The sequence below is a fragment of the Bufo bufo genome, chromosome 4, assembly GCF_905171765.1.
Source record: "Bufo bufo chromosome 4, aBufBuf1.1, whole genome shotgun sequence".
Taxonomy (NCBI): Eukaryota; Metazoa; Chordata; class Amphibia; order Anura; family Bufonidae; genus Bufo; species Bufo bufo.
In genome coordinates, this window is record NC_053392.1 from 412,866,012 (window position 1) to 412,890,375 (window position 24,364).

The 24,364-nt window shown below is 44.6% G+C and overlaps 1 protein-coding gene across 1 annotated transcript in view; it reads left to right on the forward strand.

The window, feature by feature from the left end:
- KMO (kynurenine 3-monooxygenase) overlaps positions 1–24,364 on the forward strand; it is a 1,955,166-nt gene that overhangs the window by 519,959 nt on the left and 1,410,843 nt on the right. Inside the window, exon 5 of the mRNA XM_040429299.1 lies at positions 8,462–8,510. Within this exon, the coding sequence (XP_040285233.1) occupies positions 8,462–8,510 (49 nt within the window). The remainder of the gene's footprint in view (positions 1–8,461; positions 8,511–24,364) is intronic.

A 24,364-nucleotide genomic window follows, 5' to 3' on the forward strand; every position in this document is an offset into this window, starting at 1 on the left:
GGTGTCGGGGCCTAAAAATATCTGACAGTAACCTGTTCCAGTGGTGGGTGACATGAAGCCTGATTCTCTGCTATGACATGAAGACTGATTCTCTGCTGACATAAAGCCAGATTCTCTGCTATGGGACCTCTCTCCTCTGCCTGGGTGCCTGGGCCTAAATATGTGACAATGGACTGTTCCAGTTGTGGGTGACGTGAAGCCTGATTCTCTGCTATGACATGAAGACTGATTCTCTGCTGACATGAAGCCTGAATCTCTGTTATGGGACCTCTCTCCTCTGTCTGGGTGCCGGGGCCTAAAAATATCTGACAGCGGCCTGTTCCAGTGGTGGGTGACATGAAGCCTGATTCTCTGCTATGACATGAAGATTGATTCTCTGCTGACATGAAGCCTGAATCTCTGTTATGGGACCTCTCTCCTCTGTCTGGGTGCCGGGGCCTAAAAATATCTGACAGTAACCTGTTCAAGTGGTGGGTGACATGAAGCCTGATTCTCTGCTATGACATGAAGATTGATTCTCTGCTGACATGAAGCCTGAATCTCTGTTATGGGACCTCTCTCCTCTGTCTGCGTGCCGGGGCCTAAAAATATCTGACAGTAACCTGTTCCAGTGGTGGGTGACATGAAGCCTGATTCTCTGCTATGACATGAAGATTGATTCTCTGCTGACATGAAGCCTGAATCTCTGTTATGGGACCTCTCTCCTCTGTCTGGGTGCCGGGGCCTAAAAATATTTGACAGTAACCTGTTCCAGTGGTGGGTGACATGAAGCCTGATTCTCTGCTATGACATGAAGACTAATTCTCTACTGACATGAAGCCTGAATCTCTGTTATGGGACCTCTCTCCTCTGTCTGGGTGTCGGGGCCTAAAAATATCTGACAGTGGCCTGTTCCAGTGGTGGGTGACATAAAGCCAGACTCTCTGCTATGGGACCTCTCTCCTCTGCCTGGGTGCCTGGGCCTAAATATGTGACAATGGACTGTTCCAGTGGTGGGTGACGTGAAGCCTGATTCTCTGCTATGACATGAAGACTGATTTTCTGCTGACATGAAGCCTGAATCTCTTTTATGGGACCTCTCTCCTCTGTCTGGGTGCCGGGGCCTAGTAATATCTGACAGTGGCCTGTTCCAGTGGTGGGTGACATGAAGCCTGATTCTCTGCTATGACATGAAGACTAATTCTCTACTGACATGAAGCCTGAATCTCTGTTATGGGACCTCTCTCCTCTGTCTGGGTGTCGGGGCCTAAAAATATCTGACAGTGGCCTGTTCCAGTGGTGGGTGACATGAAGCCTGATTCTCTGCTATGACATGAAGACTGATTCTCTGCTGAGTCGCTGACATGAAGCCAGATTCTATGTTATGGGACCTCTCTCCTCTGTCTTAGTGCCGGGGCCTAAATTATATGACAATGGACTGTTCCAATGTTGGGTGACGTGAAGCATGATTCTCTGCTATGACATGAAGACTGATTCTCTACTGACATGAAGCCAGATTCTATGTTATGGGACCTCTCTCCTCTGTCTGGGTGCCGGGGCCTAAAAATATCTGACAGTGGCCTGTTCCAGTGGTGGGTGACATGAAGCCTGATTCTCTGCTATGACATGAAGACTAATTCTCTGCTGACATGAAGCCTGAATCTCTGTTATGGGACCTCTCTCCTCTGTCTGGGTGTCGGGGCCTAAAAATATCTGACAGTGGCCTGTTCCAGTGGTGGGTGACATGAAGCCTGATTCTCTGCTATGACATGAAGACTGATTCTCTGCTGACATGAAGCCAGATTCTATGTTATGGGACCTCTCTCCTCTGTCTGGGTGCCGGGGCCTAAATTATATGACAATGGACTGTTCCAATGTTGGGTGACGTGAAGCATGATTCTCTGCTATGACATGAAGACTGATTCTCTGCTGACATGAAGCCAGATTCTATGTTATGGGACCTCTCTCCTCTGTCTGGGTGCCGGGGCCTAAAAATATCTGACAGTGGCCTGTTCCAGTGGTGGGTGACATGAAGCCTGATTCTCTGCTATGACATGAAGACTGATTCTCTGCTGACATGAAGCCAGATTCTATGTTATGGGACCTCTCTCCTCTGTCTGGGTGCCGGGGCCTAAATTATATGACAATGGACTGTTCCAATGTTGGGTGACGTGAAGCATGATTCTCTGCTATGACATGAAGACTGATTCTCTGCTGACATGAAGCCTGAATCTCTGCTATGGGACCTCTCTCCTCTGCCTGGGTGCTTGGGCCTAAATATCTGACAATGGACTGTTCCAGTGGTAGGTGACGTGAAGCCTGATTCTCTGCTATGACATGAAGACTGATTCTCTGCTGACATGAAGCCAGTGTCACGACTGTGACTGATCCAGACAGGTCTGGGAGGAGAAGGTCGCAGCGACTTGCTACTCGCGATAGCTTGTGAGTTTGCTCCATGGTTCAGGGTATGTCATCCGGGTTTTGCCTTGTGAACCTTTTTGTCCTGACTGGGAGTTTGTAGGCATCCTTCTCAGGTGAGTCCTGTCTGCCACTCCCAGCTACTATATTAGTTTCAGTTTCACTTGCAGTCATTGCCAGATATAGTCCTTACTTCCAGTTCTATTCTGACCTTTGAAGGAGATCGTTTGATGGTGTTGCTGTGGAGCTCTTGTCCGGCGTGGACTGTCGTGATTGGGATCGCCTTCTCTGCTCGTGACTGGATAAGTCTATCTCTGCTATAGTTTGTTTGTTGCTGTCTTCCCCAGCTGTTCTCCTAGACATGAGTGATGGTGACTAGTGCTCCCATCGGCCTTTCCCCACTCTAGGCTTGTTAGGGTTAATGAGGGTTTAGGCATCCTGCTCGCCGCACGGGTTCACACCCCGTCTAGGGTATCAGGACAGACAGGTGCCAGCTTAGGGTTGTCAGGGGTGGCTATACTATTCCCATCCGTAGATAAGGGTCCCCCTTCCCCTCCGTCTGGTGCGACACGACTGCTGCTGGGATAGCGGTCGTGACAGTATATCTGGCCTTTAAAAAAAAAAAAAAAAAGTTACTTTTTTTTTTTTGCTTGCTGTTTTGCTTTGGATTTTTCTGTTCCACTATGCATCCGGTTACGGTTTTGGCGAAACAATTACAGGGATTATCCCTTAAAGTGGCAGGATTAAAAGCAACAGTGCTGCAGCAGCAGCAGCCATCCTTGGGTTCCACCGTTGCTACGGGAAACCAAGGTACTCCTGAGCCAAAAGTGGCTTTACCTGATAGGTTCTCAGGAGGGAGAGACCAATTTGTAACCTTCAGAGAAGCTTGAAAATTGTTCTTCAGGTTACGCCCTAGATCCTCCGGCGGTGAGGAACAACGGGTGGGCATTGTAATTTCTCTCCTGCAAGGAGATCCGCAGGCTTGGGCTTTCTCCCTACCATCAGACTCTCTGGCCTTACGATCAGTGGAGGAGTTTTTTGAAGCCCTGGGTCTCGTATATGATGACCCGGACAGGGTCTCACTGGCTGAGTCTAAGCTACGTAGACTTTGGCAAGAGAACCGGTCTGCTGAACTATATTGTTCCGAATTCCGTAGGTGGGCTACTGATACGTTATGGAACGACTCGGCCCTTAGGAGTCAGTTCTGCCAGGGGTTGTCTGAAAAATTAAAAGACGCGCTGGCGGTATACGAGGTCCCTGGGTCTCTGGAGGCTGCTATGTCTCTGTCCATAAGAATCGACAGACAACTCAGGGAGAGACTATTAAATTTTACGGAGGCCTCTATAGGGCAGGGATCGGTTTGTTATGATCCAGTCGAACCAATGCAAATAGGGGGCGCCACTAGACGGGTGAATCCTCCTAAGTTCCGCCGTAGGTCAGAGGTTTGTTTTCGTTGTGGGGGGAGGGGTCATTTTGTAAAGGTTTGTCCCTCAGAACCCAAGAGACTACAAACAAAGGAGCCGCCAGAAAAACTAGAGTCCCCAGATTGTGCGGAGGATAACAGTCTGGGCGTATTTGTTTCCTCCATACGCATGTCTCAGTTTTTGTTGTCCGCTACCGTTGAGGCGGGCAATAAGACTGAGATCTGTTCCGTCTTTTTGGACAGTGGGGCGGGGGTCAACTTGGTGGATTCACGGTTTGCTCAGGCTCTGGGTTTTACTCCGGAACCGATACGCAGAACTATTCCTGTTTTTGCCATCGACTCCTCCCCTCTTACTGAGTTAACTCAGATCATCCATAATATCCATCTGCAGGTAGGGGACCTCCATAAAGAGCATATCTCTTGTTATGTCCTGGACGGTCTTCCGGCTCCTATGGTATTGGGGCTTCCCTGGCTGGTGACTCACAATCCAGTGGTGGATTGGCAGGCCGGGGAGATTGTGGAGTGGAGTGAACATTGTAAGGACAACTGCTTGAGTAGTAGATGCTCTACACTCTCTGTAACATCTTTACCTGCCTTTCTGTCAGATTTTATGGATGTGTTCTCTGAGAAGGGTTGTCAGGGGTTACCACCTCATCGTCCATATGATTGCCCGATTAATCTATTACCTGGGGCAAAACTACCTAAAACCCGGTTATACAATCTTTCCGGCCCGGAGAGGAAGGCTATGAAAGATTATATTTCGGAGAGTTTGGCTAAGGGACACATCAGACCCTCTTCTTCACCTGTGGCTGCAGGGTTCTTTTTCGTTAAAAAGAAAGATGGGGGCCTACGTCCTTGCCTGGATTTCCGGGAATTAAACCGGATAACTATCCGAGATCCCTATCCTCTTCCTCTCATTCCCGACCTCTTTAATCAGGTTTCTGGTGCCAAATGGTTCTCCAAAATGGATCTCAGAGGAGCCTATAACCTGGTTCGCATCAAAGAGGGGGATGAGTGGAAGACGGCTTTTAATACTCCGGAAGGGCATTATGAAAATCTGGTCATGCCATTTGGTCTTACTAATGCGCCTGCGGTATTCCAACATTTTGTCAACGATATTTTTAGTCACCTTATCGGGAGATTTGTTGTGATATATCTTGATGACATCCTGGTCTATTCCCCGGATCTGGATACACATAAGATCCATGTGAGACAAGTGCTGCAGATATTAAGGGCCAACAAATTGTTTGCTAAGTTAGAAAAATGTGTGTTCGCCGTAAAAGAACTGCCATTTCTGGGGTATGTGTTGTCAGATTCAGGTTTCCGCACGGATCCAGAGAAAGTCCGGGCGATTATAGACTGGGATCTGCCTGAGAACCTGAAGGCATTGCAACGCTTCATGGGGTTTGCCAATTTTTATAGAAAATTTATAAAGAACTATTCCTTGGTGGTCAAACCACTGACGGACATGACCCGAAAGGGATCTGATTTTTCCAAATGGTCACATGCAGCCAAAACTGCCTTTGCATCTCTGAAGGAGAGATTCACCTCGGCCCCTATTCTCGTACAGCCAGATGTCTCGCTTCCTTTTATTGTAGAGGTTGACGCATCAGAGGTGGGGGTGGGAGCGGTACTATCTCAGGGCCCGTCCCCTGGTGAATGGCATCCGTGTGCTTTCTTTTCGAAGAAATTGGCTACTGCAGAAAGGAACTATGATATTGGCAACAGGGAACTTTTGGCTATTAAGTTGGCCTTTGAGGAGTGGCGTCATTTTTTGGAGGGGGCGGTTCATCCCGTCACGGTGATTACTGATCACAAAAACGTATTATATCTGGAGTCTGCTAAACGTCTCACCCCTAGACAGGCTCGGTGGTCGTTATTTTTTACTAGGTTTAATTTTGTAATAACCTATCGCCCGGGGGCAAAAAATAGTAAGGCGGATGCATTGTCTCAAAGTTTTCCTGGAGGGGGTGATGTTGAGTTACCAGAGCCCATTTTGCAAAAGGGGGTGGTGGTCTCTGCATTACACTCAGGTTTAGAGGGGAGGGTGTTGGAAGCTCAGGGGGACGCCCCGGCCTCCTGCCCCTCGGATAAACTGTTTGTGCCAGAAAATTTACGCCTGGAGATACTAAAAGAACACCATAACTCCACACTGGCAGGACACCCAGGTAGTAGGGCAACCTCTGAATTAGTGTCTCGTCGGTTCTGGTGGCCTAAGTGGTGCCAGGAGGTGTTGAATTTTGTGTCTGCATGTGCTACCTGTGCTCGTTCTAAGGTAGATCATACTCGTCCGGCAGGGCGTCTTTTACCTCTAGCCATCCCCAACAGGCAATGGATTTCATTACGGATCTACCAGTATCAGCGGGGAAAACTGTTATTCTTGTAGTTGTGGACAGATTCAGTAAAATGGTGCACTTTATTGCTCTTGCCGCATTGCCTAATGCTAACACACTGGCTCAGGTTTTTATTGACCACATCGTGAAGTTTCACGGGGTCCCTTCCGATATTGTTAGGGTGACTGAAGGTTTAGGCATCCTGCTCGCCGCACGGGTTCACACCCCGTCTAGGGTATCAGGGCAGACAGGTGCCAGCTTAGGGTTGTCAGGGGTGGCCATACTATTCCCATCCGTAGATAAGGGTCCCCCTTCCCCTCCGTCTGGTGCGACACGACTGCTGCTGGGATAGCGGTCGTGACAGCCAGATTCTCTGCTATGGGACCTCTCTCCTCTGCCTGGGTGCCTGGGCCTAAATATCTGACAATGGACTGTTCCAGTGGTGGGTGACGTGAAGCCTGATTCTCTGCTATGACATGAAGCCTGATTCTCTGCTATGACGTGAAGACTGATTCTCTGCTGACATGAAGCCAGATTCTATGCTATGGGACCTCTCTCCTCTGCCTGGGTGCCGGGGCCTAAATATCTGACAATGGACTGTTCCAGTTTTGGGTGACGTGAAGCCTGATTCTCTGCTATGACATGAAGACTGATTCTCTGCTGACATGAAGCCTGATTCTCTGCTATGGGACCTCTTTCCAATTGATATTGGTTAATTTTTATTTATTTTATTTTTATTTTTATTCATTTCCCTATCCACATTTGTTTGCAGGGGATTTAACTACATTTTACTGCCTTTTGCAGACCTCTAGCCATTTCCTGGGCTGTTTTACAGCCTTTTTAGTGCCGAAAAGTTCAGGTCCCCATTTCCAGGAAGTTCGGCCGAACTTCTCGAACCCGAACATCCAGGTGTTCGCTCAATTCTAATTGTGGGTAATCCCTCGTTCCCAGAGTTATTTGCTCCATGTCCTAACATGTGCAGAAGCCATTTTAGGAAAAAAAAATATTCATTACCACAAAGCGTGAGGAAATTAGGATTCGGTGCAAATCAAATTTTTCCTGACATTCAGATCGAATTCCACTTCGTCAACTTCAATTCACTCATCTCTAATTAGGAGCTTGATCTTAGGTCTGATCTGGGATTTGATCAGAGGTCTTATTAACATTGGGAGTCTGAGTTGACGTCTGATTAGGGGTGTTTTTAACATTGGGGGTCTGATCTGAGGTCTGAATAACATTGTGGGTTTGATTGGTGGTCCGATCTGAGGTTTAATGTCATTTTTTTATTTATTATTTATCTCTAAAACCTAGGTGTGTCCTATTTTGACTCAAAATAGATTGTTGTCACTACTGCAAAAATTACTGTACAGGATGCACATCTTTATTAAATATGCTTATCTTTACAACATAAGTGAAACTAAATTATTCTTTTAATAATATATGAATAATTTCATAAGCTGTGCAATTGTTTTCGGTGGTGATGGGGTTATCCCACAAATAAATATTCTATAGTTCTTAAACCAGCACCAGTGATGAGCGACAAGGGCAATATTCGAATTTGCAATATTTTGTAGAATATTCATCATATATTCATGAATTTGCGAATTTTAGATGATATTCTTGATTGCGAAAATCGGCAATGTATTGTTCGCATAATGTGCACGAAATACCGGCGTGGGGTAGGCAACTTTTCTATTAGTTGCTAGGGATGTTGCTAAGCTGTGACAAAGCCTTCTCATTGGCCCACAAGCTAGAAGAAGGGAGGGATGATCACCTGATCTGTGTACTGTGTTAAAAAATATATATATTCGTCATTACGAATATATAGCACTATACTCTAAATATTCGCAAATTCTTGAAGTGCCGATATTCCCAATAAAAATTTGCTTTTCGAATATTCGCGCTCAACACTGCACCTGGATCTGAATACTTTTGGAATTGCATGTAATTAAAAATTTTGTATAGCCACTGAGTTATTCAATTAAATATATCTGTATAGTGCCACCTGCTGGTTATTCATTTTTAATGTCTTTGTCCAGCTCATTGAGAAGGCCGCACATTCTCAGGTTCATCCTTCAATTGTTATGATAGGCTGCAGCAGAAAATATACTCCCCTTCAGCTGTCAGATTGAAAATAAATCTAGCAGAGCAATGAATGGGGATATTTCTGGATTCATGTGAGCTACAGGGCTGGCTGTAGCTTTATTAGAAAGAGCTTCTCAATGTACTATGTGATGTCTGATTTTCATTTTTTTCATTAGTATGTTCTTTATATACAATTTTAATTGCTTTATTATTTCCTTTACAGTATATCCTGTCAGTCGACAGAGCAAATTTAAATAAAGAACTGCTTAATGGTAAATATTCTCATTTTGAAATTATAAACACTTTTTTGTCTATTATAATTTTGCTTACTTATATAGCACTGACCTATTCTTGAATGCTTTACAGACATTGAGACATATTTATTGTACTCACTGCTTTTTACATCGGTCTTAGTTCCCCTAAGATTAATATAATTTATGATAAGGCATGAACATCATCATAAAATAGGAGCATCTGTGGCTGTCCTTGCACCCCATGCAAAAACTACGCTAGTTTTTCTCTATTTCCAGGCATAAATGTTATTCAATTTTCTGAGCCTGGACTTATGGCCCCGGCACGGCCCCTGGCACACCCACACTCCGCCTCTGTCCTGCCTAATCTTGGATATGGCATAAAACCGGCTGTGCAACTAAATATTGTCGCACAGCTGGTTAAAAAAGGGAACATGCGATTATTTTACATCTAAATTAGTTGCATGTCCCTTAGTAAATGTGCAACTCGCTGTCAGCCCAGGGCCCTGTCGTGTCCTAGGTGTATAGGAATGCCAAGTGCTGTGGTGCGGCCCTTAATGTGTCACGGTGCTCCTACCTGGATACAGTGGGACCCCAGGCTTAGGCTCCGAAGCAAATAAAGGGGAGATAGTTAAGATAGGGGATGAAGAATAACTTGAGCACAGATCTTGATAAACTTTAGCAGCTTTACTTGGGTAAACTTGATTCCAGACAATATTCCTGGCTTTTCTTACATTCAGGCTTTCTCTTGGTTCCAGCAGGATTTGGCATAAACTATCAGGCAAAATTGATAACTGCGCTTTCTCTTTTTCTTTGCTGGGCTGACAGGCTTGCATAATAACTCTGTTTTCTTTCACTCTGTTGTGCTAAACTCTGCTTAGGTCTGGTTACTGAACTTTAGGTCTGATCTGGTATCCTTGGATTGGGGTGCCTTAGGCTGTTATTCCCCTCCTGACACTCAGTAAATAACTTAACTTTCAGCTGAAGAACAATTTCCTCTTGCTGTTATCTCTGTCATGTCTTGTCAGCTCTACTATGGAGTGTAAACCGGAACCAACTAGAACTGCAACCACTCCCTTATGGTGGGAAGCAGGATAGGCCCACTTCTGTCCAAAGGGGGGAGAATGGAATTGTGAGTTCAATTTTATCTAAGTATCTGTCTCTCTCTATCTCTGTGTCATATATGCTGCCACCTGCTGGTGAACCAGGCATATTACATGAACAAAACAGTTGCATAATAGTAAGATCAATGCACACTTGTGAAGGACCTGGAAATAAATACAAGAATGACATTGGTGTTAGCAATAAAAGTTAGCAGTGGAGTGAAAGAACAGTAACTACTCTGGGATATTACAAATGTACCCCATTATCATTACTATCTTTGCCCAGTGGAGCATCACAATCTCAATTCTCTATAAGTAAGTCATTGGCATGTTAAAAGAAACCTAAGTATCCCCATTTCAACATGAGGAAAACATACAAACTCCATGCAGAAGTTGTCCTTGGTCAGATTTGAAACTAGCATCCCAGCACTACAAGGCTTTAATGAGCCACCATGCTGCCCTTACTATTGTTTTTCATACTCATTTCTGTAAATAGAAAATTAGAGGGATAATAGAGGGGGCAGCAGCTTCACAAATAAGAATATCCAATGTAGCAATGACTTTATCTTGACTCAATGAGTTTAACAGCTGCAAGAAATTTTTGCTTGACTATTTGAAACTGTACATGTAAAGGAAAGTGAAAAGCTTTATCCTACTAATCAGGTTTGATAGCCTAAGAAATACGCAAATGATAAATCAGGTATACCCAGGCCAATTTGCCTAATTATATTTTTCCCACTTAGTGGCCCAATCTCAGTGTGAAGACTTGAAAGAGAAACTGCAGGGAGAGAGTACGAAACTGCTGAAGTATAGACTCTGCTACAATTTATCGCCACGTACATACGGTAACTGTGCAGTGCACCAATTTTCAAGTAGTGGCCCCATGACAAAGTGGGGAAGGTGACAGCAGCAGCAGTAACAGTGTGCTGTGGCTAGAAGTAGTGATGAGTGGACCGGTGGATGTTCGGGTTCCACAGGTTTGGTGGAACTTTGTTTCAAAGTACGGTCTCAGTTCCAAACTTCTGCGGTAGTAGTGAAACAGTACTGTGAGTCAGAATGACACGCAGATGACAGGCGTCACTCTTAGAATCACTAAAAACTTCACTTATTTGATCAGTTACGGAGCCAAAACTGACCAAATAACTCAAGAGTGAACTCAGCCTTACATGTCAATGTTAGCGCTAAGTACAAAGAACCATGCAATGGCCCCAGATTCTACTGTAAAGTGAAAGAGCACACTGCTTTTACACCGTCATCAGCTGATTACACATACATTTTTACAAAACCTGACAGAGTGGAGAGGGTGTCAGCAGTAGGACCCTGGTACTAATGCCAGGACTGAGACAACCTGTTCCTCCAAAAGGAAGGACGAACAGGAGTCTCCCTCAGGCGTTAATACAAATGACAGGGAAATGCAACACACAAAATAACCCAAACAAAATACAAAAGGGAAAGAAAACACTTAACTTCAAGTGGCTATGGCAGCACTGATCCATGCCTGATTCATATTCAAAAAGGTCAGTCTCTCTGCATTTTGGGTGGAAAGGCGAGTTCTACTTGGGGTAACTATGTCCCCTGCCGCACTAAACACCCGCTTTGATGCCACAATACTGGTCAGGCAGGAAAGCTTGTTCAGGGCAAACTCGGTCAGTTGCAGCCACAAATCAAGTTTGGTTGCCCAGTAGTCCAGGGGATCTTTGATGTGGGATGGCAGGGTGCAGTCCAAGTATGCTCTATGTCTTGCTGCTGGTGGGTTGTTTCTTCACGAGGTGGGTTAAGAAAAGTGATCTAGACTCTAGTTGCTGCTGATAGAGCTGGTACTGCTCCTACCCCCCCCCCCGCCTCCAGCAGCCATGGCACTGAAACGTGAGCATAGAGGCCCCCCTTCCCACTCAGACCTTCATGAGGATGGGTGATGGAGTACATAGGCAGAGGCCAACTGACTAGATAGGATGTCTCGTTCAGTTTATGCTGAAGCAAGGGTTTTAAATGGTAGAGAGCCAGTAGTCATCCCTCTGCCAAACTCTGACAATTCAGCTGTTATTACACAGGCAACTGAGCATGCATTGGGCCATTTGCACAAGGGACTCAGAGGGACTCCATTCTTCCATCTCCACAGTATGTCAGGAACAGCTCCATGGTCTTCCTTATCGCCCTCTAGCTCCTCCTCTCCTGTCACTTGTGCAGAAAAACCACCTGTCAGGACTTGAACCCAGGGACTCCTGGGTCCTAGGCTGCACCTCTTCCAACTGAGCTATTTAGACTTTTGGACAGCTCCTGTGCTGAACTAAATCCTATAGTTCCCTGTGCCTCTAGTTTCAGTTCCCATTTCACTGGTTTGCTCCACCCTGTTCCCTGATTAAACATCCTATTTAAGCCCAACCTTGCACTTCCTGCCCTGATAGATTATTGTGCTCTCAGCCTGTAATCAAGCTAGTCTCTCCTGCTCTGCTGCTAATATGGACGCTCCATCTTGTGCATCGACCACTGGCTTCCTCCTTACTGCGGTATTTGCCTACTCCTCTAATTCTGACCCTACATCTTGTGCATCGACCACTGCTTTCTCCTGACTATGATATCAGCTTTGCAATTACTCCAAGTAGTTGCAATAAAAGACTCCGAACCAGAGCCGGACCGTTACAGAATAATCTCGCCCAAAAATGTAATCTTTTGTGACCACTTTGAGGCAACAAGTGGCTGACCTTCAAGAATTTGGTTCTACATACCAAGAAAAACTTTCTAAGTTACAAACCCTGGTACTGGATCAACAACAAGAAAAAATTGAACTGCAAAAAAAACTACTTTTGGATATGCGCAACTCAGGCTCATATTTAAATACCTATATGACTCTGCCATCAAATTTCTGTGGGGATCGTCACCATTACCAAGGATTACATTAATCAATGCTGTAAATGAAACCTGCTCCTTTAACTAATGACAGTAATTTTATTTTATTTATCATCAATATTCTGACAGATGAAGCTCTTGCATGTGGAAAAGAACATTGACCTAAATGATTTAGATAACTTTATCACTGTTATGGATCAAGTTTTTGATGACCCTAATCGTTGTGCCACAGCTGAGACCAAATTGCATAATCTTCGACAAGGACGTCACTCAGTTGCTGAATAATGATGAGCGGCAGGGGCAATATTAAAATTTCTGATATTTTGCAAATATTTTGTAGAATATTCGTCATATATTTGCGAACTCGCAAATTCGAGATTATGTTCTTGATTGCGAAAATCGTCAATGTATTATTCGCGTAATGCGTGCGAAATATCGCTGTGGAGTAGGCAACTTTTCTATTGGTTGTTCGGGATGTTGTTAAGCTGTGACAAAGCACTTCTCATTGGCCCACAAGCTAGAAGAAGGGAGGGATGATCACCTGATGTGTACTGTGTAAAAAAAAATATATACACTCACCTAAAGAATTATTAGGAACACCATACTAATACGGTGTTGGACCCCCTTTTGCCTTCAGAACTGCCTTAATTCTACATGGCATTGATTCAACAAGGTGCTGATAGCATTCTTTAGAAATGTTGGCCCATATTGATAGGATAGCATCTTGCAGTTGATGGAGATTTGAGGGATGCACATCCAGGGCACGAAGCTCCCATTCCACCACATCCCAAATATGCTCTATTGGGTTGAGATCTGGTTACTCTGGGGGCCATTTTAGTACAGTGAACTCATTGTCATGTTCAAGAAACCAATTTGAAATGATTTGAGCTTTGTGACATGGTGCATTATCCTGCTGGAAGTAGCCATCAGAGGATGGATACATGTTCTCATTCTGTTTACGGCAAATTCGGACTCTACCATTTGAATGTCTCAACAGAAATCGAGACTCATCAGACCAGTCTTCAGACCAGTCTTCATCAGACAAGTCTTCAACCGTCCAATTTTGGTGAGCTCGTGCAAATTGTAGCCTCTTTTTCCTATTTGTAGTGGAGATGAGTGGTACCCGGTGGGGTCTTCTGCTGTTGTAGCCCATCCACCTCAAGGTTGTGCGTGTTGTGGCTTCACAAATGCTTTGCTGCATACCTCGGTTGTAACGAGTGGTTATTTCAGTCAACGTTGCTCTTCTATCAGCTTGAATCAGTCGGCCCATTCTCCTCTGACCTCTAGCATCCACAAGGCATTTTTGCCCACAGGACTGCCGCATACTGGATGTTTTTCCCTTTTCACACCATTCTTTGTAAACCCTAGAAATGGTTGTGCGTGAAAATCCCAGTAACTGAGCAGATTGTGAAATACTCAGACCGGCCCGTCTGGCACTAACAACCATGCCACGCTCAAAATTGCTTAAATCACCTTTCTTTCCCATTCTGACATTCAGTTTGGAGTTCAGGAGATTGTCTTGACCAGGACCACACCCCTAAATGCATTGAAGCAACTGCCATGTGATTGGTTGACTAGATAATTGCATTAATGAGAAATAGAACAGGTGTTCCTAATAATTCTTTAGGTGAGTGTATATATATATATATATATACGTCATTACGAATATACTCACCTAAAGAATTATTAGGAACACCTGTTCTATTTCTCATTAATGCGATTATCTAGTTAACCAATCACATGGCAGTTGCTTCAATGCATGTAGGGTTGTGGTCCTGGTCAAGACAATCTCCTGAACTCCAAACTATGTCAGAATGGGAAAGAAAGGTGATTTAAGCAATTTTGAGCGTGGCATGGTTGTTGGTGCCAGACGGGCCGGTCTGAGTATTTCACAATCTGCTCAGTTACTGGGATTTTCATGCACAACCATTTCTAGGGTTTACAAAGAATGGTGTGAAAAGGGAAAAACATCCAGTATGCGGCAGTCCTGTGGGCAAAAATGCCTTGTTGATGCTAGAGGTCAGAGGAGAATGGGCCGACTGATTCAAGCTGATAGAAGAGCAACGTTGACTGAAATAACCACTCGTTACAACCGAGGTATGCAGCGAAGCATTTGTGAAGCCACACCACGCACAACCTTGAGGCGGATGGGCTACAACAGCAGAAGACCACACCGGGTACCACTCATCTCCACTATAAATAGGAAAAAGAGGCTACAATTTGCACGAGCTCACCAAAATTGGACTGTTGAAGACTGAAAAAATGGTTTCTTGAACATGACAATGAGTTCACTTTACTAAAATGGCCCCCACAGTCACCAGATCTCAACCCAATAGAGCATCTTTGGGATGTGGTGGAACGGGAGCTTCGTGCCCTGGATGTGCATCCCTCAAATCTCCATCAACTGCAAGATGCTATCCTATCAATATGGGCCAACATTTCTAAAGAATGCTATCAGCACCTTGTTGAATCAATGCCATGTAGAATTAAGGCAGTTCTGAAGGCAAAAGGGGGTCCAACACCGTATTAGTATGGTGTTCCTAATAATTCTTTAGGTGAGTGTATATATTTTTTTTACACAGTACACATCAGGTGATCATCCCTCCCTTCTTCTAGCTTGTGGGCCAATGAGAAGTGCTTTGTCACAGCTTAACAACATCCCGAACAACCAATAGAAAAGTTGCCTACTCCACAGCGATATTTCGCACGCATTACGCGAATAATACATTGACGATTTTCGCAATCAAGAACATAATCTCGAATTTGCGAGTTCGCAAATATATGACGAATATTCTACAAAATATTTGCAAAATATCAGAAATTTTAATATTGCCCCTGCCGCTCATCATTATTCAGCAACTGAGTGACGTCCTTGTCGAAGATTATGCAATTTGGTCTCAGCTGTGGCACAACGATTAGGGTCATCAAAAACTTGATCCATAACAGTGATAAAGTTATCTAAATCATTTAGGTCAATGTTCTTTTCCACATGCAAGAGCTTCATCTGTCAGAATATTGATGATAAATAAAATAAAATTACTGTCATTAGTTAAAGGAGCAGGTTTCATTTACAGCATTGATTAATGTAATCCTTGGTAATGGTGACGATCCCCACAGAAATTTGATGGCAGAGTCATATAGGTATTTAAATATGAGCCTGAGTTGCGCATATCCAAAAGTAGTTTTTTTTGCAGTTCAATTTTTTCTTGTTGTTGATCCAGTACCAGGGTTTGTAACTTAGAAAGTTTTTCTTGGTATGTAGAACCAAATTCTTGAAGGTCAGCCACTTGTTGCCTCAAAGTGGTCACAAAAGATTACATTTTTGGGCGAGATTATTCTGTAACGGTCCGGCTCTGGTTCGGAGTCTTTTATTGCAACTACTTGGAGTAATTGCAAAGCTGATATCATAGTCAGGAGAAAGCAGTGGTCGATGCACAAGATGTAGGGTCAGAATTAGAGGAGTAGGCAAATACCGCAGTAAGGAGGAAGCCAGTGGTCGATGCACAAGATGGAGCGTCCATATTAGCAGCAGAGCAGGAGAGACTAGCTTGATTACAGGCTGAGAGCACAATAATCTATCAGGGCAGGAAGTGCAAGGTTGGGCTTAAATAGAATTAAGGCAGTTCTGAAGGCAAAAGGGGTCCAACACCGTATTAGTAAGGTGTTCCTAATAATTCTTTAGGTGAGTGTATAGCACTATATTCTAAATATTTGCTAATCCTCGAAGTGGCGATATTCGCGATAAAAATTGGCTTTTTGAATATTCGTGCTCAACACTATTGCTAAATACACAGCGGAATTTCGTTGTTGGGTAGCTGACACCACATGGAATCTAGCAGCCCAAAGGAGTCAATTTCGACTAGGTTTATCAGAGCTAGTAAAGGACGAGCTTGCCAGAGTTGAGGCTCCTGATAATTTGGAGGTTTTCATATAACTGTGCATCCAAATTGATCAGAGACTTACTTAACATAGAAAAGAGAGACTGCGGATATTTGGAAACAAACCTACCTACTCCTTCAGTCAATCAGCATTGAATACACAGCAAAAGACTGAATCCTTACCAGAACCTATGCAGATTGATGTAATCCGAAAACCGCTTACTGCGGTAGAGAAAGAGAGACGCCGTACAGAAAATCTGTGCCTTTATTGTGGGGGCTCAGGACATTATGCTATTAACTGTCCCAACAAGTTTCAAAGGCCTATAGTCTGCACTAGTGCTACGACAGATTGCAATTTTGAACTTTCTGAACTGCTGGATTCATCTGTAACCCAAAACGAAAACAAAATGTATTCATCATCTTCACATTTTGTCATTCCAATACAGGTCATAGTTATGAGCCATAAACTGCAATGCTCTGCCATGTTAGATTCTGGGGCAGAGGGAAATTTCATGGACTTACAATTGATAATGCGCTTGATAATAACATTGCACGTAGAACAAAATCCATGCCAATTGATATGGAAACTGTTTATGGATCACCTTTATTATCTGGACCTGTAACTCACGAGACAATAGAACTTGGAATCTGTATTGAAACGGATCATCATGAAACTATTTGTTTTTATCTGATTTCTTCTCCCAAGTTTCCGGTTATTTTAGGAATTCCGTGGTTTGCCATCCATAATCCTTCTATCAACTGGGAATTAAGGATTATTACATTTCCTTCTGAATACTGCAAGGACAATTGTCATATAAGTTTATCCATCCAAAAACAAATAAAAGTTTCCAAAATTCCGTATCAGAGTTATGATAATTTTCCACCTCAGTATCAACAGTTCAGTGATGTCTGCAACAAGTAAAAAGCTGATCACCTGCCTCCTCATCATCCATACGATTGTCCCATCGAGTTGCTTCCTCGAGCTACTATTCCTTTTGGCATAATTTACAATCTCTCTGAACCAAAATTAAAAGTGCTCAGAGAATACTTGGATGAAAATTTAAAGAAAGGCTTCATTCCACCCTCCTCATCCCCAGCTGGGGCACCTTTGTTCTTTGTGGAAAAGAAAGAATCAGTCTTGAGACTATGTATTGACTAGAGAGAACTAAATAAGATTATTATTAAAAATCATTACGGTGTTCGCTGCGGACTGTGACATAACCAGTGCCACATCTGCAGTGTAACGTGTGCGCTGAAAAAATGTATCTGTGACATACAGTGTACTTTTTCAAAAGACGGTGTCCGCTTCTGACAGTGACATTACCAGTACAAACAATAGAGCAGAGAAATGGGGATTATTCTAAATTAAAGTGGTATTATACCTACTATAAATGGAAAAATAGAAGCTCTTTGCGCAAATTTTTGATGAAACTTGTGTTGGGCCCATCTACCAGGTGTCAAGGTGGCTTCCGCAGATGGGAACCTATATTGAGGGTAGCCCTCTTTTAGACTGAGCTACACTGGTTCCTACACTGCCCTGAAAATTGTAGGCTTAGGTAAGTCTAAGAGAGGTGGTATCTTAGTGTTAGGTACCCATCTGCGGAAGCCATATTGACGCCTGTTAGATGGGCCCGACACACGTTTGATCAAAAATGTGCGCAAAGAGCTTCTATTTTTCCATTTATAGTAGGTATAATACTACTTTAATTTAGAATGATCCCCATTTCTCAGCTATTGTTTGTATGTGAAATGTTGTGCAGCCATTTTTTTTACCAACCATGTTTGCTTGATGGATATGCACCTATGACTATAAATATGAATGTGCTAGTCTAAATTTTCTTGTAGTGACATTACCAGTGCCACATCTCCAGTGTAACGTGTGAGCATAAATTTTTTATCTGTGGCATACAGTGTGCTTTTTCCGTAGACGCTGCGGACAGTAACATTACCGGTGGTACCTCATTTGTATTACGTTTCCTCATCCCAAATATGGTACCTGTGACACTTCCCTTGTAAACTTTTATTAGCCGCTGGTGACAGCTTTGACTTTATCTGTGGGATTTCTCCTGTGTGACGTTTCCACATCCCAAATACCTTTTTAAATGTAACATAACAAGTGAGAGTGAATCTCGACTGCACATCCTCAATGCTATGCTTTTGATATGACGACTGTTATTCAGCATAGTAAAACATGGCTTCTCAGCACAATTATTAATAAATATAACCTTATGCTATGCACTAAAATGAGGCATTGGTATACAGCTTGATCAAAGAGCATAGGCCCAATTACCACGACAAGGTTGCCTCTTCAAGTGGGGACCTACTCTAACTTTAGTGCGGCACTGCGCAGTGACCACCGGCACCCCCACACTGCACCAGCAGGCGACGGGAACCAGTAGCCACACAGCACCCACAGCATACTTTTAGTGCATAGCATAAGTGTCACGGGGTTCCGAAGGTGCACTCGGTCCCCCATTGCCCGCAGAACTGTTGCTTAGCTTTTGGAATGAGGTTCTGTGTTTGACCTCATTCCCAGGGCGGCTTTACTAGCTGGGTGGCTCCCTGCTCCTAGTTTGCCTTGAGCGCCGAGCTGATCACTCGGTGCTCGACTGGTTGGTCTGTCGGTCATGTGACGCTGGCCACGTCACATGACCCTCACTCCCCACTATAAATACAGGCAGCCTGCTGGCTACAGGTTGCCTGTTAATTTCTAGGTTCCTGGCTGTTTGTTGGACTACTGAATATTTACCTGATCCTGTTCCCTGACGATCCTCTGCCTGCTCCTCCTGTACTGCGCATACATCCTGGTATTGTGACCTCGGCTCCCACCTGACTACTCTCTTAGGACTCCTCTTGTACTTCGCTACTCTCCTGGTATTTGACCCCGGCTTCTCCTGACCATTCTTTGCTTAATCCGTTGTACTGCGTAGCTCTCTTGGTTCTGACCCGGTCCGTTCATGTTCCGTATTTTGGGGGCATCCTGGTTTTCCAAGATTGACCTGAATCAAGGAGGGAGACGAATGGAAGACAGCGTTCAATACTCCGATAGGACACTTTGAATATCAGGTGATGCCTTTTGGACTCAGCAATGCCCCAGCTGTGTTCCAAAACTTAATGAACGATATTCTTAGGGAGTTCTTAGGTAAATTTATTATTGTCTATCTTGACGACATTTTGATATTCTCTCCTGATTTCGAATCTCATGTGTCCCATGTCAAACAAGTATTAGAGGTGTTGAGGGAGAACCAGCTATCCGCTAAGCAAGAGAAATGTGTCTTTGGTGTACAGGAGATACTGTTTCTAGGGCATGTTTTGACTCCTCACGCCTTTAAGATGGATCCTGGTAAGGTTTTAGCAATTAAGGAATGGGTAAGGCCTTCATCCTTAAAGGCTTTACAACGGTTTTTGGGTTTCGCAAATTACTACCGTAAATTTATCATGAATTTTTCTGTAATTGCTAAGCCATTGACTGACCTTACTAAGAAAGGGGCGGATTTGGAGAATTGGTCTACCAAGGCCATTTCTTCATTTGAAACATTAAAAAAGGAATTTAGTAGCGCTCCCATTCTGATCCAGCCTGATCAGGAGAGACCCTTTATTGTGGAGGTGGATGCGTCCGAGGACGGCGCAGGAGCAGTCCTTTCACAAGATCCTGCTAGCCTCACTAACCTGAGACCGTGTGCCTTCTTCTCTAGGAAATTCTCTCCCACGTTGAGAAACTACGACATAGGGAATAGGGAGCTGTTGGCCATTAAATGGGCATTTGAGGAGTGGAGACATTTTTTGGAGGGGGCAAGGCATCGAGTAACTGTTGTCACTGACCATAAAAACCTAATGTTTCTCGAGTCCGCTAAGAGGTTGAATCCCCGACAAGCCCGATGGGCTCTGTTTTTTACCCGTTTTGATTTCTCCATTACATTCAGGCCGGGAAGTAAAAATGTGAAGGCAGACGCATTATCTCGGAGCTTCCATGCTTTTCAACCCACTGAGACGCCGCCTGAATCCATCCTACCAGCAAACATCTTCTTAGCGGCTCTAACCCAGGATATCTCGGCTCGCATTAAGGCTGAACAACATCTGGCACCGGCATCCACCCCAACAGATAAGTGGTTTGTTCCCGTACAATTTCGTCTCCAGCTGTTGGGTGAGTGTCACGATTCTGCCTTTTGTGGACATCCGGGAATTGAGGGCACTAAGGATCTGGTTTCTAGATCTTATTGGTGGCCCACTCTGACCAGGGATGTCAAGTCCTACGTGTCAGCCTGTGAGGTTTGTGCCAGGTCTAAGACACCTAGGACTCGCCCTGCTGGTAACCTACGACCCCTACCCATTCCCAGTAGACCCTGGTCCCATATCTCGATGGACTTTATAACTGACCTACCGCTGGCGGAGGGTAAGACTGTGGTTTGGGTAGTGGTCGATAGGTTTAGCAAGATGGTTCATTTCATTCCCCTGTCTAAACTTCCGAATGCTAAAACCCTGGCGTCTATTTTTGTGAGAGAGATTGTTCCGGCATCCCGGAAAATATTGTTTCTGACAGGGGTGTGCAGTTTGTGTCCAAATTCTGGAGGGCCTTCTGTCAAAGATGTAAAATTTTGTTGTCTTTTTCTTCCACCTACCATCCTGAGAGTAATGGGCAGACTGAATGCCTTAATCAGTCTGTGGAACAATTCCTGAGGTTGTATGTTGCTGATGACCAGCAATTATGGGTCAAATTCCTTCCGTTGGCTGAATTTGCTCTGAATAACCGTGTCAATTCTTCTGCTGGGGTCTCCCCTTTCTTTTGTAACCATGGTTTTCATCCCCGTTTTCATTCTGGGTCGTCCGTCTCCTCCTCTAACCCTGAAGCTGATAAACTCTCCTCCGAACTGTGCACAGTTTAGGCCCGGGTTCAATCGAACCTAGAAAAGGCTCAAAGTTCTCAAAAACTCAAGGCCGATAGGAGACGTTCAAGGGGGGTGAACTTTCAGGTTGGGGATAAAGTATGGTTGTCCTCCAAGAATCTATCTCTCAAGGTAGCTTCTAGAAAATTTGCTCCTCGTTTTATTGGACCATATAAGATCACGGAGGTGATTAACCCGGTATCATTTAGGTTGGAGCTGCCCGAGTCATTCCACATTCATAATGTGTTCCATAAATCTCTACTTAAAAAATATTTGGAACCAGTAGTACCATCGAAAGCCTCGCCTCCGCCGGTTCTTGTTAATGATGCTGTCGAGTATGTCGTGTCTAAAATAGTGGATGTCAGGAAGGTGCGTAACTCCATGCAGTATCTGATTCACTGGAAGGGGTATGGACCTGAAGAGAGATCTTGGGTACCTGCCAGGGAGGTTCATGCTCCTAGACTGGTTCGTAAATTTCATTTAGAACACCCTGAAAAGCCATCGCCTGAAGTCTTGGGTCCGGTGGCCCCTCGTAAAAGGGGGGGTACTGTCACGGGGTTCCGAAGGTGCACTCGGTCCCCCATTGCCCGCAGAACTGTTGCTTAGCTTTTGGAATGAGGTTCTGTGTTTGCCCTCATTCCCAGGGCGGCTTTACTAGCTGGGTGGCTCCCTGCTCCTAGTTTGCCTTGAGCGCCGAGCTGATCACTCGGTGCTCGAATGGTTGGTCTGTCGGTCATGTGACGCTGGCCACGTCACATGACCCTCACTCCCCACTATAAATACAGGCAGCCTGCTGGCTACAGGTTGCCTGTTAATTTCTAGGTTCCTGGCTGTTTGTTGGACTACTGAATATTTACCTGATCCTGTTCCCTGACGATCCTCTGCCTGCTCCTCCTGTACTGCGCATACATCCTGGTATTGTGACCTCGGCTCCCACCTGACTACTCTCTTAGGACTCCTCTTGTACTTCGCTACTCTCCTGGTATTTGACCCCGGCTTCTCCTGACCATTCTTTGCTTAATCCGTTGTACTGCGTAGCTCTCTTGGTTCTGACCCGGTCCGTTCATGTTCCGTATTTTGTCTTGTCTGTCTTCCCTGCACATATCCTAAGTTAGGGACTGCCGTCCAGTTTTCCCCTGTCATCAGGACTCGTGAGGCAAGTAGGCAGGGCCAGGGGTGAGGGTGGAGCGCAGTGGTCACTACCCTTCCCCCTGTGTGTGTGTGGACGTGACCGTTACAATAAGGTTATATTTATTAATATTGTGCTGAGAAGCCATGTTTTATTATGCTGAAAAACAGTCGTCATATCAAAAGCATAGTATTGAGGATGTGTGGTCCAGATTCACTCTCACTTGTTATACTTCTGGTCGTGGCTGCGGAAATGGAACTTGAGCATAACGGTGACAAGTTGACTATCCACCTGCTGTCTGGCTGACTGAATGGCCTGAATTCTGCCCTTGCCCACGAACGTGGGTAGGCCTATAAGGGGGCATACCCAGAGGAGAACTGGTAGAGAAAAGGGGGGGAAGGGGGGCACGACAGACGCCTGCCTGGATGGATGATGCAGGTGAGAATTTATCCCACAATTACATGCTGAAATCAGCCTTAGTATTTGTGGTCGTGGCTGCGGAAATGGAACTTGAGCATAACGGTGACAAGTTGACTATCCACCTGCTGTCTGGCTGACTGAATGGCCTGAATTGTGCCCTTGGCCATAACCGTGGGTAGGCCTATAAGGGGGCAAAATAACACAATTAGGATTATTTGGTTTATTGAACACAAAAAATTACAAAACTAGATTACAGAAAGCTTTAGAAATGTCATGATGCGGGTTAGGAATGTACCTGTTAAAGCACGACGATTGCCAGCGACCCATTTTACAAATCATATGGCAGGGCACGTTGTGCTTGGAAGCTGCCGAAGCAGCTCCGATGTGAAATGAGTGCCCTGAAATGGTTTTGGGGTCAACACCTAACCCTGTAGCTAAAATGCGGATATGGGATACAAACTGTGCTGTAGTGAGGGTTTTGGCTTTGAATGTCAGTAACGGGTCGTCGGGGAAGGAATTACCCAAGGTTGCTGATAGATTATTTAGGACTTGAACAGGGCACCACTTATTGAAAGTTTGAAAATATTTGATTTGAACAGGGGGCCCAGTTTGAGATGTTTTAGTCGATGGCAGATATAGGATGTAATGATCATGATTCCATGCTAGTTGGCTTCTGGTTAAACCTTTGGCTTTGGGAGAAAACCCGGTAAACTCTCCTGACGCAGAAATACATAAAAACCTAGTGATAACTGTGCTAGGTTGGAGCCCAAAAGGATTGCTGTCTAAGGAATTTGAGAGTTTCCTGAACAGCTCCCCTGTAACTGGCTGTCTGCTTGGGGTGGGATTCCTGTTGCTTTTTTGAATACCTATGAGAGTTGCCTTGATTGCATGGGAAGTAAAAAGTGATCTACTGCCTGTATCTTTTAACATTTAATAATACTGTACCCCGGCCAAATATAATCTAACTGAATTGTAGGAAAGGTGCTCCAGCCGGTCTTGTAATTTCTGGCCGTGTTAGCGGAAAGCGACCTATAGACAAGGGTTTTGGCTGTAGATATGAAGTGCTCTAGTCCATTTGTAGAGTCTGATAAGCTGGAGGGGATAATCCCGTTTGCTCCGCTTCTGGCATAACCTGGAAAAAGTTACGAAAATTAAAGCGGGATAGAGCATCGGTAGCTACATTCTGAATACCTTGGATATGTCTGCATGACACTTGAAAGTTATAACGCAAAGAGGGGCAGACTAATTTGCAAACAAAGGGCATGATGCAAGAAGACTTTGACCGACCTTTGCTAATGATGTCCACCACTGCCTGATTGTCCATGCTGAAGGTTACTGGTGAATTGGCCCATTGCCTGCCCCAGACTTGAGCAGCGGCCACTATTGGGTAGATCTCTAGTAACGGGGAGGATCTGAGGTACTCTTTAAGTGAATAAACTTCAGGGGGCCAATGGCCTGCAAACCATTGATTTCTGTATATGGCTGCAAAACCTCTGGAGGCCGCTGCATCTGAGAAAAACATTGGAGGTGTGGTATTCCATTGGGGACAAATAAAGATATCCCATTCCAACTGGCCAGGAAGGTATTCCACATTGCCAAGTCGGCCATAGCTTGG